Genomic DNA, 17,719 nt, shown 5'->3' with positions numbered 1-17,719 from the left:
GCAATGTGGTTGCAAGTGCTGCCGGCCCGATGTCCTACTGTAATCAGAGGGGGCTTCCTACGAAACATACTGGTGATCCCAAGGAAGGGCCTCCGTCCTGCTTAAAAAAAAAAACCTTGGGAAAGGATCCAGTGTGCGAGGAAAGCAGGACGGATTGAGCACTTAATTGCCCTTCATATTGCTCAAGGCAAAAGGCTAATGTGAAGGGCACCTATTATGTTATTAAATCATTTTAAATTAATTTGCAGACATTGAATATATTTCGCCTGTTTAGTTGTTGTTTTTTTCACTAGTTTTTATTTCACATGTGTTTATATATTTTACCATATGCATTGTTTATTTGTAATCAATAAAGTCTGCTGCTGACTTTTGCTTGCCTGAACCACAAAAAGTTAACATTGTTTTGGGTTATATTTTTGAACTCTTTCACCGCCAACAAATCAGCATTACATCAGAAATGGGAAATAATAAACACATGAATGTGTGGTGGTATCACAAAAAAGTTACCATGCAAGCCTCTGAAGTCAGATAGATTTTAATGTAAATAAGATTATGTAAGAAATTTTGACCAGAAAACTCCGCCTAGTATGTAATGCAATGTAAAATTGATTATATGTTAACAAAAAAAATGTGGCTGTTATAATAATTTTATCTAGTTTTACAAAAAACATGCTCGTCTAGCTGCAGTAAAGCGAACACCTTGAAATTACCAAAATTCACAGTAAATGGTCATAAATATTAGGTACAAAAGTACACCGGCAAAATATAAAATAGATCCTAAGAAAAGTCTATATAAAACAAAAGCTGTCCAACCTATTCTTACACCATAGAGCATATATTGCCCTCATTGACACCACATTGTGTCCTAAATAATCCAGAGGTTATAAGAAACCATAATACATACATTGCCTGATGTTTATAAACTGGAGAGCTTTATTCTGAAAAAAGAATTGGCGAATCAAATTCGGAATAAAGCTCTCCAGTTTATAAAAGTCAGGCAATGTATGTATGGTTTCTTATAACCTCTGGATTATTTTGGACACAACATGGTGTCCATGACTTTCTATCGTGCAACAACAGGTTCGACCACTTCTGTTTTATGTAGACTTTAGTACCATTTAAAAAGGTGTTGTTTCTAAAATATTATTGTGTGAAATAGAATTTTGGCAAAACACAACCCACTGTTTTTTTGGGAAATTAGTCACAGAATCATAAAATCTTTTAAACACTAAACTAAATAATAAGTTCAAAACAAACGCTGAAATATAACAGAAATCAAAACAAATGCAAAAATATATAACTGATAAAATGCATTTCTTACACAAAAAGCTCAGGAAAAATGGTTGATTACAATTTGTTCTCGCCAAAAATTTCCACGGGTTGTATTTGAAGAAAAAGGTACCATGTCAACTTCAAGATCATCCTCTGTATCATTAATTTCTATATTGTTGTTGTGGGTTATGGCAAAGTTATGTAGAAATGCTGTGGCAACAATTATGGCCAAAGAATTTTCCAACTTGGTGCGCAATGGAATTCTTAAACACCGGAACCTCTGCTTGTAGACACCAAAGGCACGTTCAATGCAATTCCTGGTTTTAATATGAGATTTGTTGTACCGGTTCTGTCCAGCAGTTGAAGGGTTACGGAATGGAGTTAAAAGATAGTGCTTCAATGGATATCCACCATCTCCAAGCAAACAGCCAGAAATCAAACCATCCTCAAAGTTGCTGAAAACTCTACTATTTTGAAAAATTCTGGAGTCATGTGTAGATCCTGGCCATTGGGCAACGATGTTTGTAAATTTAAGAAAAGGGTCACAGATGCACTGCACATTAATTGAAAAGAACCCCTTTCGATTGCGAAAAACCTCAGCATCATTTCCTCCTGGTGATTGAATGGGTATATGTGTGCAATCAATTGCACCAACTACATTCGGAAATGATGCTATGGAATAAAATTTATTTTTCAAAGCTGACAAATCATCTGACGAAGGAAAAGATAAAAAAACATCCCTTCGCTTTGCAATGCTTATGCTTACTTTTTCTATGATTCTGCATGTCGTGCTCTGATTGCACGAAATCAAATCCCAATCTGTTCTTTGAAAATGACCGGTTGCATAAAATCTTAAAGTTATCAGAAGTTGTAAAAAAGGAGGAATGGCATGAGCTCTCACTATTACATCTTCAGATATTATATTTAGAAGGAGACAAACTGTTGGCTTGGAGAAGCGGAATCTCTTGAAAAAATCTTCATTGTTAAAGCGCTCAAATGGATTTTGATAATCTTTTACATTTCTGGTGTCAATGGCAAAGGTATCATCCAACATCTCAAGAAGATCAATTGTATCAAGGCTTGTACTTGAGGCCATGACAAAACGTTGGTGATGCCGATGGTGATTACAAGTTGATTAAAAAAATGATGATTTGAAAAAAATGATTTATAAAAGGCAGATTAAATAAAATGATACTGATTAAATAAATAGATTTTTCTAAAAAAATAAAACTTGTTTTTAAACAAAATAGAAAATGATATTAAAAAGTAATGTATTCCATTTTAAATACCACCACATCAAACTACCATAAACTTTTCCTGTCGTCTGAAAGACCACGCATACAACCGTGCACGTCTGCCTTACCTAACTTTGCATTTGAGCGCAGAGCACCGAGCCCTGCCCACGTGGAAATAACCATTGCAATGCAAAAATCGGCGGCTCAGAGCGCTAAACCACCGATCTACCAGGATTACAAATCCACCTAAAATCCTGATCCGCGGATCACTGTCAAACCCGGCTCACGCGCTAAGCCGAGTTTCTGCATACGGATCAACAGACCGTGACGTAGATAATCCGAGGCTCAGCGATAATCCAGGTTTCTGCATTCGGCCCTTACTGTTGTATTTCTTTGTATTGTTCGCTCGAAGAGTAAAATAGAATGATTAACGAATAAATCAAACAAGCAGTTATAGAATAGACTATTGTTGCCAGACATAATGTATAACCAAGTATTGCTCATCCAGCAGTTTTATTGTAAACAATCGACGTTTCGACGTCCTATACAAGACGCCTTCATCAGGATAATGACATATCTTGCAGGACAAATAAAGCGACAAAATGCAAAACACACACAAAAAACAGCGATAACAGGATCGCGCGGCTGCAAACTCGCACCAACTTAATGATAAAACAGGCTCAGTTGTGTAAAAGCGACCGATAATAATTTATCGGCATTAGAACATCTGTTTTAACGTTCATTGTGTTGGCGTGTGATTGGATGTTGCAAGACTCTAGAAAACTTCGCTTGTGGTGATCAGTTTCCTTCACCAACACTTTGAGCAGCAGAAAAGTTTTAAATTTTCTTTAAATTTTACGCTTTAAATCGGTTTTCGTAAAAGTTCCGGTTTTGGCCGAATCGCAACAAATTATTCGGCCGAAATCGAATCTTTGTAAAAATGGCCGATTTGGCCGAATAAATTCTCAATTGCAAATAATGTTCAATACTTATCAACCATGGTGTTTTAATCCAGTAGGCTAATCAAGGCGCAACAAAACGATTAATGGCACAGATCACTGTATCGCTGTAAAAACATCCATTAGCTGATACCTATAATACTTATTACTTAAGCACGTTTAAAACAAAGACGTTTTATTCATTATCATTTATTTAATCCAGTAGAAAATTAAGTACATGAAACAAAATGCATTTGGTGCAAACACTTTTATCTGTGTAAAAACTTTTCTGGCATTTCTTGTTAAGATAGCTGCCAATAACTTCAACAGTATTATTTTCACAAAATATGCCTTTTCATAGTTGTAAATATTCTTTCTTAAATCGTGTAACGGCAGAGCTGACTGTAAAATTAGTTGTTTTTATGTTCACTTCAGTGTAAAGTTATTACACACAATACCGACATGAAACAAAATGGGCTACGTGTTTGAGCAGCAACGATGCAAAGAAGTAAAATGCAGTTTTTCACATTTCCACTACAAATCTCCTTCAAACGAAAATTGAAACACAGCTAGATGCTGCAGTCTTTTCGCCAGAAGGAAATCTGGATTGGATAAAATTGCTTTAAACTTTTTCTACTAGGTTTAAGAATTTACAGTTTAGTTATGCTTTTGATGTCCGTTCATTTGAACTTTTCCATTTTCCGTCGTCTTTTTTTGAAAGATATAAGCTTGCATGTAGAAGTTGAGGAAGAGAAGTAAAAGTGTTACGGCATAACCGATCATTAGCTTACACATCCAGGGGGCATAAGGGCATCCGGTAACAAGACTTTGTATGCAGAAGAAAAACAGAATGACGAATTGACTCTGGAAAAAGGTATGCTTTACTTTAGACGTGTGTTTTTCTATTTCCCTGACACTTTTTTGTGGCTGATAGCCGTTTTGGTGCATTGGAATTGTGTTTATAGCCTAGCCTACAATTTTCGTTATTTTTTAACAATATTTGTTTTTGTAAAACCTACTGGTTTTAGTGCACTATTTAAATTTGTTGTAGTAAATAGGATAATATATTCTCAATACTGGAGTAAAAAAATATACAAAATGCACAAAGTCAATCCTTAACATAGAACACACCTTGCTTTTGCATCGTTTTAACGTGAAACAAAACGATTTTGCTGTAAACTGGTGTAAAGTGATGCTACTTTTTAATGAATCACACGACCGGCCATCAAATAGTTTGTATATGGGTTTTTACGCTTTAATCCATTTTCCGTTTGTTTAACTTAACAATTTGTGCTATGGGACTTACGATTCATTCAACTACCGTTAAAACTTACAAGTTGTAGAACTGTGATGTACTTTTTCCACCAAAGGTATTTTTGCATGTGGGGACCAATTGCAGACAATCCATAGTACGTGTACATTACTGCGTGTACGAATGAGTTGATTCCTCCGAACAAGAACGCTGCAAAAAAAATCATGGTTGCTATAAATCAGGGGCGGGCAACTTCTCCATTCGGCGGGCCTGATATGGGAAAATGAAGTACTTGGCGGGCCGGATTCCTGAATCGATACATTAATCGCGTATTTATCCAGTGATTTAAAACGGATTTTTGACCACCTAACCAGGGTTGGGAACCTTTTTGTTTATAAAGGCTACCAAACGATTTATCGACACTCGTGTAGGCCGCATAGACTATTTCCCAGGCCAAGGACAGTGATGTTCAAACTTTTTGACTTACAGAATGGTCGTTTTGCTATTTCCTCGTAGTTTGTAGGACTTACGGTCCAAGCTAATTAAAATTCCTCACTACATTTTCATCTTCACTACAACATTCAGGATTTATTTAACCTAGAAATTGCTGAACCTGGAGTTTTTGGTAGTCCTATGGAAATCGCTTTATGTACCACTATGGGACCATGGGTCTTGTTTGAAAACCGCTGCCCTGGAACTAATTAAAAAATAATCTGCAATAAAATCAAAAATACGTTTCTGTCTATTTTTTTCAGCGCCTGGTGCAGTCGGTTATATCAACATCTTAAAAATGTATTTTGCCATCGAAGGCCGCACTTAGTGCCCTAGAAGGCCGCATGTGGTCTTTAGGCCGCAGGTTCCCCACCCCTGAACTAGGCTATACGTGTGGAAACAAAGGAAACCGTTAAAGTAGGACACACACAAGGTTGGTAGTTATGTCGTAACAATGGACGTATGGTGCAATGGTAACAACGGCGGGAAATTTTTTTTGCTATTGGGTGCGTTACTGTCCGTTACAACTGTAATTTGACGTAGTAAGCAAGTAATGGGGGATTGCGGCAGACTGTGGCCGCGGGTCACATTATCATGTAAGACCGGAAACTGTCCGCGGGCCGCTCAAAATCCCGTCGCGGGCCGGATCCGGCCCGCGGGCCGTATGTTGCCCACCCCTGCTATAAATGAACGTGTCCATACTCGTTTCGCAAACGACTGTTTGTATCTGACTCACAAATCGAGTGGCTCAGTTCCAAACTAATTATAACCGACACTTTTTGTCATCTATCACAGTGGTCGGCAACCACCGGTCCGCGGCCCGGTGCCGGTCCGCGAGGGGTTCGTTACCGGGCCGCAGAAAACTTTCTTAAGGTCCACATTGTATCAAAGTTGTAATAACTGTAATTAGGTTGCAGTGCTGAACATTTGTGATTTTTAAAGGCCGGTCCGTGATAAAAATTTCAGTTGCAAAACTGGTCCGCAGTGCAAAAAAGGTTGCCGACCCCTGATCTATCACTTAAACAGTACATTTATTGGCGTAATTACGAATCGGACATGCGATTGGACAAGCCGAAATGTAAAGATTTAACGTCCTGGTAGAGCAGTTTTTTGTTTTGAGTTGAGTCGAGTTGCTCAAAAATATGACTCAAGTTCAATCGAGTCCCTCGTAAACGATACTCGAGTTAAGTTGGAGTAATTAAGAATGTGACTGGACCTAAGTCAAGTCAATCAGATTGTGAATTAAGTTGAGTTGAGTCACTCGGAAACGGTACTCGAGTTAACCGACAAAGTGGCTGGAGTTAAGTTGAGTTAATCGGAAATGTGACTTGATGTAAGTGGAGTCACTTAAAATTGTAACTCGATTAAAGTGGAGTCACTCAGAAATGTAACTCGATTAAAGTGGAGGCACTCAAAATTGTAACTCGATTTAAAGTGGAGTCACTTAACAGAAATGTAACTTGAGTTACTCGTAAATGAAACTTGAGTTACTCGGAAATGAAAGTTAAGTTTTTTTGAGTTACTCGGAAAGGTAAGTCGGGTTAAGTCGAGTCACTTGTAAAAGTAATTTTAGTTAAGTCAAATCACTCGAAAATTTGACTTACGTTAAGTCCAGTCAATTATAAATTGAGTTATGTCAATTCAATCGGATTTATGAGTTGAGATGAGACGAATTACTCTTGAACGTGATACTAAATTTATCTTCCTATGGAATCTTAACTTCGAACACAAACTTCAAACTTTTACTTTGTCCTCCCGCGCAGTATTTGACTCCCATCCACCATATAAAGATCATGCTTGTGTGATGGTAGACGTGAAGGAAGGTGATTTGACTGTATTTCTTGCGCAATGCGAACATCACCGTTTCAAGAAGCTCGACATATTTCGAAGCGTAGTAAACCCAACATACGCTTGCCATCTATAAAAGAGCAAGTTTCTTGGTTACAACTAGTGATGTACCGAATCGGCTAAATTTCGATTCGGCCGAAACCGAATATTCGGCGGTTTTGCCGAATAAATTCGGCCGAATCAACCGAATCATTTATGACGTCACGCGAAGTCGTACGCTACGCGTTTGTCGTTAAAATTTTTTTTTATCTACCAGGCAGCCAGTGCAAAATAGTTGTGTTTCGTCCTTATTTCAGTTCTGTGGGGTTTAAAATTGCCTTAAGCATGATTGGCAACCTGCCAATGAATTATTAATTTTTTGACTACCGTGGGAAAAACGATAATGTGTTGAAAAAGATAAACATTGACACAATTTTGGTTATGTTTGGGCTTTTGAAAGATTACGTGGACCTTAATAAGCAGAAAAGACACGTTTAACGCTTTAAATTTGAGTTCGTAAAAGATTCGGTTAGGCCGAATCGCAACAAATTATTCGGCCGAAACCGAATCTTTGCAAAAATGATCGATTCGGCCGAATAAATTCGGCAAACCGAATATTCGGTACATCTCTAGTTACAACAGGATTCACGGTCGGACATGATAAATCGGAGCAGTTTTGAAATATTAAGTTGTAAAACGTCAGGTCGTTTTGTAATAATGGATTTGTCAGGAATATATTTCCGTTACATAAACTTCCGTTTTGGCACGAAAAATGAAAACAAATTTATAATACTGTGTTTTTAAAGTCAATACGTGTACGCAGTGTTTTTTTTAAGGTGTTTTGGGGGACCGAAACGGTCCCCCAAATTTCTCCAGCGGTTTCCCAAAATGGCTATTTAAGCAAATATGGCTATTTTTGGGTATTTAAATGAAACACTTGCGGTCTCTTAAAACTACTTAGCGGTCACCCAAACCAAACCTTAAAAAAACCCTGCGTGTACGTATTCGACACTTTTTATAGCCATGTAGATTGTGATTTGACTGTCAACATAAATTGAGTAGCACAATGCAAATATTCTTACCCTTATCGGAAGAGGATTTGGTGCGAAATCAACTGCTTGGCAAAGCAAGTTGTAACCGGATTTATAAGCAGTGACGAAAAACTGTGAAAAACAACAATGTTTGTTAAAAATCAAAATAAGGTTATAAAAGTTTTATAAGATCTAAGCAACCCAATTAATGGCATAAGCGTTTTCTTTCATGGTCTTGAACTATATGTTATTATTTCATGTCAAATATATTGACATTGTGATCGTTTGTATCAAGCCAAACTTTTACCTCGTAAGTCATGTAGCAAGAAAGTGCAACCATCATCATGTTATACGTGACAAGTGCTGGTCGAATGTGGTAGGTAGGCATCTTGGCCATATACTGGCGAACATTACTACAAAATAGCACGTATAACATTGCTGTCCCTATAGGTGTCCACGGACTGTATACCAGCGGCCAGCTTTCTGTTCTGGGATCTACAAGTACAAAGAAAAGACATAACTTTGAATTTTGACAAAACCAGGTTAATTGTATCCTTAAAAGACATCTTTGTGAGTATTTACAATATCATATTGTTTCAATATCGTGAAATGGGCAATAAAAACAGAATTATACAGTGGACTTAAGAAACGCCTGCTTGATTTTAATTTAACATTCATAACAAAAGCAATGCAACTGACCTGCTTTTTCGTCAACGACCAACCGGTACCACTCCATGATTTTATGAAAACTGGATTCCATAATTATAACACAGATTTGTTTTAATTAATACTGATGCCTGAAAGACTGAACACATTGATAACAGAAGAACACAGTAGGTAATGTGACTTTAAAAGTAGTTTAACTAAAACACAACCGCAGCAGAAGTCTCATGTGATTCGATTAGTTACTGTTTGAACAAAGCTTGTGTCACTGTATTTTAGTAAACTGCATTCTTGTAATATAACTGGGCCTGTGGTTGATAACTGTACAGCAAACGGTAAAACCAACTACCTACACTCATACCGTTTATAATAAGGCAACAATGGGCGGTGTTTTGACATTTGCTTAAAAGCGTTATAGTTCGTCGAGACGTTGCTATCACCAAAGGTTACACACTTGCCTCACACGCTCTCCTAGCACCTCTAGATATGTTTGTCTAGAAGCCGACTGCAAATCCAGTATCTCAAGCTTAAACCCACATAATCAACATTGAGCACTGACAGTTTCATCATATTTTCATCTGATGATGTTTGTAAAGCGTTTAAGAGAGGCAGCCTCATGTAAACTGTCTATCAAGTCGGTGTAAAAGGTTTGTACATTGGTTGTGACATCTACTCGTGTCTTGTTTGTTAACAAATTACACATTGGGTAACATCCGTTTCTCGGATACAAACGTGGTAACTCATCCACGACGCCTAGATTTAAATTAATTTGTATTTTTCTTGTACACAACGGTAAGGTAAAGTACTGGTTTTACAACAGAAAAGCTAAAACCTCAAAGTAAAAAATGGTGTCATTATACGGTTGCCAGTATATACACCAGGTTACTGATAAAGCTGTACTAAACTACCTTACCCACATTACACAGCAGAATCAAGACACCGGGTCGTTCAATAAACAATGTAGGCGTGCTGGGAACATGGCAGTTCGGCATGTATCCTAGAAACCATTGGATATCTTTGTAAAAGACCAATAGTCGTTATTTGCTGCTGTTAGGTCTTGTGTGCGGCTTAAACACAATTAGACAGGGTTGACAGATTATCCATTGTTCTAATTTAGTTCATACTGTTAAGCAATCGCGTCTACATATTTCAAAGTAAATTATAGCCATTATGGTCGACGGGCGACGGGCGACGGTCCTTGGGCCTTAACAACAGTTATCTTTCAGTAGGCCTACATATTTAATTGTATTGTAGCGCTTGCAAATTCTGCAATTGTTGTTTACAAAACAAGGTGGTTTCAAATTGCTGGTTTAAAGCTAGCGAGGAAGTTAAAATGTGTAGCAACTAAAATCAACTACATTGTCAAATCATGTTTGAACTTCGTAATATTTCATGTCGCTGTTAATTATGATGTAGATACGACTTTGTGATCTGGTGTCCACCTGCTTTAGCCGCGTGCTTTGTCCTGTGCCGAGATAAGCAAATCGCAGGAGTTTTGGCGGTTAAGGACGGTGGTATACCTGATACTATGTATTGACTCGGTTAAAGTCAATAGCGAACTTAAACATAAACCTACAGCTCTCTTGCTCGTGCGTACTACAGCAGTAAAGCACGCAAACTGACCACAAGATAACAAAAAATTCTAAACAGCCGCATATATTAAAATAGCACTAATAAAAACACGACGGTTAATTAAGAATGTATTGATTAATAGCCTGCTATCTTTTATAAAATAATAAGCAAGAATACTTTTCACAAGATATTGACTTAAAAAGAAAACTTTGAAACTCTTGCAAGCCAAAGTAACAACGTATCTGTTGGTCTCAACGACTAGAATGCGCTGTCAATTTACTGACAAACAACCACAATACCCTAAGGTTACAGCTCCGGATAAAACAATTAATTGATCAAGTCAAACAAGGATCGATACTGCAACTAAACACAATGCTTGAATTAACTGTAACTGATGTAAGACGAGTTTTTGTCACGACAAGCTATAGACTACATTTCGCTGGGCTGCAACTGAGTAACAAAATATTTCTTATTTAAGAAATTACAAAAAGCTCACTTTAACTTTGCTGTTGTGGATAATGTACATCTTATTTTGTCCGAAAAGGCGTTAAAACTTGCTGTAATTTAGTAATTATGGCTAGTTAATCTAAAGAACTGACAGTATTTATAATGAGATACGCATTCGAAGTAGAACGGTTCGATTTAACTAACCGCGAGTTACCCAACGAGCTGAATAAGGGATTACACAGAAATTGTGTTACATATATTATAATAATAGAAACAGTGCAGGAGGTAATTTAAGAACTGGAAATAACATTTTTAGGAACTATTTCCGTTTCCTTAATTGTCTTTTCACATAAGTGCTACACAAAAGCCATTAGAATTACGCTTACACATTAATGAATATAAGTAGCATAGGCAAAACAAGGCGGATTTCATTAAACTCAATATGAGCTTACGTTGCAGTTACATTACAGTATGTAAACTATAGAATCTCCCAGCTCGTTGCTTGGTGGATGAAGACCACAATGCACCTTTTGCTTATTGATTCAGAGTCATTTATCCTTATGAATTCAAAATAAATATATTTCGCACATGGTTTTTAAAGGCAAGCACAAAGATATAAATTGACGAAGTCACATTAATTTGGTAAGGCACGCTTGTAGTTAAAGTTAAACAATATGTGTTTTGCATGTTTAGTTAAAAGAAATACCTTAGATATGTGTTTGAACACAGTTACTGAAACTGTAGTGCCCATTGGTTGGTTATGTAAGATCACATATTAACTTTGCCAAAAGGAAAATATCAAAAAAGATCTGATAATTATTTATACCGTATTTAGAAGTCAAATACTTAATCTAGCAAAGGCAATACCATACTGTCAGCAAAGAGGCTGGTGTACCAATGAACGAACGCAACTTTTGTATTACTCATGCAAACAGAGCCTTTTCGTGCCCTGCAGATCAGATGCAGGCTTGAAACTGGGGTCCGAACCCAATTAGGGTAGAAACCCAACTTTAAAAAAAGTATTAACATAAGTCCGAAATTTGGAGAAACTAGGGCACAAATGAAGCTAAGTGTAGAGTCAGGTCCGTTGGTTCAAAAGTTAGCCTGAACCCAAGATGGCCACAACCGTCTTGTGTTCACAAGGTTGTAGGTTCTATTCCTGTCTCGGTCAATTGTGTTTCTCTGAGGAAGGAACTTGAGCGGCACTACTTGTACTCAGTGGAACCCTATGAATTGAAATCACCGACTGCCTATGTCGAAAAATACAATAAAAGAAGATTCAACGGACTTGCAATCAAACAGACTGCTCGAGGGCGGACTTATTGTGAGCATAACGCATTTGGGCGTTGCCCGCACACCGAGCATAAAATTGAAAAAAAAATAACTACAACAAACACACCGAAATATTCTGCTCGGCTTAAATTGTAAGCATTATTTCATGTGTGTCCTTTTTCCGGCGCTTGAAACTATCCGGCAGGGTTTCTTTCCCTAACACGGGTGGTCAGTTTAAAGGGCCCCTTCGACTGGTCCCAACAACGATCCCCCCAGTCGTGTTTATTCACAGTGCGCCAACCTCACTTGCTAGTGAGCCCCAGTTAGATAACGCCCTATAATACGGTGCAGATGCAGCACGTTTGGTCATGACCAACCAATTGTGCCTTTCACTGTTTTGCGCCCCATAACGTTGGGCAACTATTTCCGGCTAATTGTAATTGTTTTTGTGCTATTGTGTGACAATGTTTATTAAGCGTAATATAAACTCATTCAAAATTTAGGTTTTTGTCTACTTTTGTTTACGCAGAGGCATTTCCTTCAAGGACGCTTTTAACCACTTTTTCTACCCAACATAAACACTGCCTGCAGATGTTTTTGCAGACTTTTTTAAGGATATTAGTTTATTTCCGCAGTGCCGTGCGAGGAGAAAGTAATAAAAACAGGTCAATAAATAAACGCAAGAAAGCTTGTGCAAAGAGTTACACAGCATATCTATAGAGATAAAACTCGACGGATCTTTCAAATTTCTTCCTATCTCTTCGGTGTTCTTCAGCAGCTTCTGTGTTTAAAGGGTCATCAAAATCCACTAAATCCTGTTTAAATAACAGAAATGATCACATATAGTTTTATAGTGAAGACACAATAAACTTGGCACTTACCGTAAATAGTGAACATAAACCCCAAATAACATCCTGAAAGAAAAAAGAAAAGATTTTTCAAGACTGATGGTTTTTAAATTTATAGTTAACATACACCGTTTACTACAATTACCACGGATATATATATTTGTCATATAATTTGAGACCACCCCATTCTTTTATTAGTATTACACAACATATTTGTTTCTGCAAGGAGAAACGAAAGGGTCCCCATACACATGTGTACGCAAAGCTGGATTGTTTCAATATGCTTGTAACAAATATGTTACCCTTATTGATCTAGTAGGTGCCCATCCAGTTCCATCTAATGAATGGTCTCGTAAAATACTCAGACATACTGCTCCCTCCATGCTGATGTTTGGATGCCACAGTTTTGTCAGACATCTCACCTGTGGTGGCTAGAATGAAAACAAAATCAGAAAATGGACAATACACACAAATCTGGTTAATTGCATAACCAATTCACCGAGGATTTTTATGCAAGTAACGATTTTTTCATGACACATGACAGGCTTTGGATGAACAGCTCCGAGCAATTTAATATGTAACTAGAAGGGTGGCTTAGCACATTTTACTATAGCATATACACTACAACCTATTCTGCAAACTGTAATATATTCTCTATATTTATTTATATTGGGTCCCATATTAGCCAACATTTTTATAATCTTGATTTGTTTCTGCAGGCAGAAACTCATGGGTCCCCAAAACCGCAAAGTTGTAAACAGACAACCATAAGAAACGGTGCTATAAAGTCAAACACAGTGATTGGTAGTGTTACTTAAAAAAACAAGTTATGTAAAGTACAAACTGTCCAAATCTCATGCAATTGAGACATTGTTATAAGTTTGTGTGCCTAAATAGCACAAAACACTGACATCTCAAAATGGCATATTATACAAAGTGTCAAAATGTATTGTTGATTAATTCACCCATTTTGGGGGGTTGGTAGGGTAAATATTAGGGCTGCAGGGTGGAACACAATATTTACAGCTACAAATGCCAAATTCAAAAAACTATCAAAAATTCACCCAAATCGGACGTTTTATAAACCATAGGTGGCTTAAGTAGTAAATATTTGGCTACATGGTGAAACACAATAATCGACGCCCTAAAATGGAACAATGAACAAACTGTCCAAATTTCATCCAAATCGGACATTGTTTAAAAAATCACCCATTTTTGGGGTCTAGTGGGGTAAATATTGGGGCTACAGGGTAAAACACAACAACCGATGCCCTAAAATGGCACAATGAACAAACTGTCCAAATTTCATCCAATTCGGACATTGTTTAAAAAATCACCCATTTTTGGGGTCTAGTGGGGTAAATATTGGGGCTACAGGGTAAAACACAACAAACGATGCCCTAAAATGGCACAATGAACAAACTGTCCAAATTTCATCCAATTCGGACATTGTTTAAAAAATCACCCATTTTAGGGGGCTAGTGGGGTAAATATTGGGGCTACAGGGTAAAACATAACAAACGATGCCCTAAAATGGCACAATGAACAAACTATACAAATTTCATCCGATTCGGACATTGTTTAAAAAATCACCCATTTTAGGGGGCTAGTGGGGTAAACACTGGGGCTATCGAGTCAAACAAAACAAATGGCACATCTACATAACCATATCTACCATCTGTGAAAATTTCATCCAAATCCATCAAACATTTCTTGGCAAAGTGGGGTGGACAAACTTGAGGGAAGAAAAAAAAAAAAAAAGAAAAAAAAAGAAAAAACAAACAAACAAATCGAGTAAAATCAAAATGTGTCCCCTTCAGGGAAGGGGACCCATAATTAACAGGTAAAAATGTAATTAACATGATTTGTCTGTAAATAAAAACTATATCTTCGTTAACAGCAGAAAACAAACACAAAGGACTGACACAGCCAGTGGTTCTTTAAAACTTTATTGCATGAAAAACCTGTTTAACTTGATAAAAGTGTATGTAAAAAGGATTTGTTATTCACATTATATATTTTTTTAATAAATGAGGAGTTTAAAATCAAATATATACCCTACTTTCACCAAACATGCAGAACAATTCATAATAATTCAGGATATAAAACCACTGGAGTTTTGAACAATGAGTATTGAACCTAGTTTTTTCCTTACCTTGATATTATATTCTTCAGGAATATTTACAGAAAACTTGTATTTGCCGCCTTTCCATAACCCTTCGTCTGGTGCAATTGTTACCTACATAAAGTTGAAAATGAACTAAAATGTTACTCTGTTTAAAGTTGGTTTAATAATCACCAGTTTAGAGACATGAAATCATTACAGTATTTCAATTTCGATAAAAACACATATATACCGTAAATTGGTGCAGTACGTTTGGATCTTCAAAAGATAACTTCCATGTTTCTGATTTCTGCTTGTCGATGTCAGCAAACTCTAAATCATATATGTTAATTTAAATTTCAGCAGAATTTTATTCTCTTAAATCAATCAAATAGACTAGTTATCTTTTACGCCAAAAAACTTATTTCAAAGAACTAGTTTGCAATATGCACTGAAAAGATAGTTCAGTTTTATCACTCATTTCATTTTATAGCATACCAAATTCCAAACAGTAGTCAGTACTACTATGTTGTATATAAGGCAGGCAACAGTCTTTGTGATTTGACTTTCAGCGGGTTCAACACTAAGACTGTATAGCTCAATTGGTAGAGCGTGAGTCCCACAAAGACTCACACCGCAGCCTAGATTTTCCTAGCGTGTGCCTTGCCATGGGGGAATGCTTGGAAGACTGTCTTGACACCTTTAATTTCTTATTTCACAAATACCTTACTATGGTTCCATTGTATGACTCTACAGCCCCGAGATTATCAAAGCGTTTATTTTTATTTAGAAACCTAAACATGAATACAAACAATAGCTAGCAAAAACTTACCACGAGTTAGGAGTTTGTCTCTTATAAGTCCACTTCTTGTGGCAGTAGGTTGTGCAGAGTTTGTTATAGATCCATTTTCTTTTTGATTCCTGGCTTCTTTTAATTTCTTTGAAAGCGTGATCATTTAAACTAGTTAGTAAACACATATGCTAGTCCTAAATGCTGGTGTAATTCTACACAAATAAAATGTTTAAAGTAGTACAAAAGCACTTGGTCTACAGAAAATTCACTTGACAATAGAACCATTAAACAGTGTAAAAAGAACGTTGGCTACAGGATACATGTGGCAAAGCCAAAAATATTCTACTGAAAAAAACAAATGTACAATGTACCTAATGTAAAAACAGAACTTAAATGTTGAAACTAATCAGGCTTTTGAAATATCAGTCCAACAAAGAACACGAAAACTTTACATAGGCATTTCTGGGATTTGTATTCCTAACAGTCTGAAAGAAATTACAATCAAATCTGTAACTAACATAGTTATTGTTTGTCACCCCAGTCAAGAGCCTTAACAAACTCTTCTTCAGTAAATGAAAGGAGCTTTGCAGCTTCAATGTGAAGAACTTGTCGCTTTAGAACCCCGATTAACTTTTGTTGTTTTTTCATCACTGCCAAAGAATCATTTCTCATTCTTTCATGTCGCTTGTTTTCACTTCGTAGCTTATCTATTTCCCGCAAATCGCGGTCAGATGCTTCTTTTCCACTAAACTTCTGCTTGTGGAGCTGTGATTTTAATTTGTCAACTTCCTCAAGGGCTCGGTTTAACCTCACTTCAGTAGCACTGTTTGATGTCGTAATTTGTTTTTGCTCCCTTTTCAGAACATCAACCTCTTTGACTGCTGCTTGAAGCTGTATTGATTTTGATTCAGAATTTTTCTTCTCGTCTTCAAAGGCATTTTTAAGTTTTTGAATGGATGTTTGCTGCAGGTTAAGGTTTTTCTTTACACGATCAGATTCCTCTTGAGCTTCTTTAAGCTGGGCTTGGAGCTTGTTTTTATCATCCAAAATTTTCTGGCACTCCTTAGTAGAAGCCTCAAGCTCTTCCTGCAAAACTCTTGCCTTAGCTTTGAGAAATCGAATCTGGGCTTCAGCTCCCATTTCAGTTGCAGCTTGAGGCATGACATCATCAATCAAAGCGTCAGAAGTAGACGGTCGATTGGGGTCATCTTCTCGTTCAGACATTTTCTTTTCAATGTTACTAAGTGATTTTGTGAACGAAAAGTCCTGTGGAATAGCCACATCATCAGCAGCAGATCTTGTTGACTTTGCTGACATTTTTGGCTTTCTTTTACCTCCTTGACTTGTTTTCTTGTAACTTGATGCTGAAGAAGATTTACGACCAGTGCTACTGGTGGCACTGACCGGCGGCATTGATTTACGCTGAACATTTTGTCCTACTTTTCTGAAATACTCTTCCTCATCAGAAGATTGTTCGTCGAATGCCCCTGCTGCAATGGATAGCAGCCCAGTGTCTCTATTTAACACATTAACAATATCAGCATCACTTTCATTGTAACCTGTAGCACCCGCAACCGGAGACTTAGAGCTTGTTACTCTCGGCGGTGAAACATGATTGAGAAAATCTTCTTGTTGCCTCATCATTGTGTCCGCTTCTTCAACAAGCTTAGCAGTTTGAGCTTCAAGGTCTGCATTTAATTTTTGATATTCCTCTTCTTTATCTTGCAGGTTCTTTGACAAACTGTCTGAAAACTGCTGTCTCTCACTTTTTGATCTACTGGGTGGTTTTGACATGGTTAACTTTTTAGTTAGTTTACTGGAAAAGAGAGAAAAACAAACATTTGTACAATTACAAAATTATGACAAAATTAAAACTTCAACGAGTCAATTTGTCTATCTAAACAGCAATTTAGAATAGGGGACAAACGTTTAATTTCGCCATTGCGGATATTTATGATCAAAAATTGACTGGA

At 37.0% G+C, this 17,719-nt stretch overlaps 3 protein-coding genes across 3 annotated transcripts; all 3 read right to left on the bottom strand.

Annotated features, from left to right (window-relative positions):
• Positions 1 to 392: 392 nt before the first annotated feature.
• LOC145204710 (very long chain fatty acid elongase 4-like) lies at positions 393 to 8,905 on the bottom strand. Its single transcript, XM_080077302.1, has 6 exons — positions 8,747 to 8,905; positions 8,355 to 8,542; positions 8,099 to 8,179; positions 6,936 to 7,107; positions 4,780 to 4,907; positions 393 to 4,309 (listed from the first exon to the last, which is right to left on the bottom strand). The coding sequence occupies exons 1-6, from the start codon at positions 8,805 to 8,807 to the stop codon at positions 4,103 to 4,105; spliced, it is 837 nt and encodes a 278-aa protein (XP_079933428.1). The 5' UTR covers positions 8,808 to 8,905; the 3' UTR covers positions 393 to 4,102.
• Positions 8,906 to 12,594: 3,689 nt separating this feature from the next.
• On the bottom strand, positions 12,595 to 15,991 carry LOC145204711 (NEDD8-conjugating enzyme UBE2F-like). Its single transcript, XM_080077303.1, has 6 exons — positions 15,786 to 15,991; positions 15,207 to 15,286; positions 15,005 to 15,088; positions 13,152 to 13,280; positions 12,883 to 12,915; positions 12,595 to 12,816 (listed from the first exon to the last, which is right to left on the bottom strand). The coding sequence occupies exons 1-6, from the start codon at positions 15,907 to 15,909 to the stop codon at positions 12,703 to 12,705; spliced, it is 564 nt and encodes a 187-aa protein (XP_079933429.1). The 5' UTR covers positions 15,910 to 15,991; the 3' UTR covers positions 12,595 to 12,702.
• On the bottom strand, positions 15,957 to 17,668 carry LOC145204709 (testis-expressed protein 9-like). Its single transcript, XM_080077301.1, has one exon. The coding sequence runs from the start codon at positions 17,538 to 17,540 to the stop codon at positions 16,269 to 16,271; it is 1,272 nt and encodes a 423-aa protein (XP_079933427.1). The 5' UTR covers positions 17,541 to 17,668; the 3' UTR covers positions 15,957 to 16,268.
• Positions 17,669 to 17,719: the final 51 nt, after the last annotated feature.

The sequence above is a fragment of the Phallusia mammillata genome, chromosome 8 (genome assembly GCF_965637545.1).
Source record: "Phallusia mammillata chromosome 8, kaPhaMamm4.hap1.1, whole genome shotgun sequence".
Taxonomy (NCBI): domain Eukaryota; kingdom Metazoa; phylum Chordata; class Ascidiacea; order Phlebobranchia; family Ascidiidae; genus Phallusia; species Phallusia mammillata.
The sequence above is the reverse complement of the archived record's forward strand: the minus strand, read 5'-3'. Positions and strand labels throughout refer to the sequence as shown.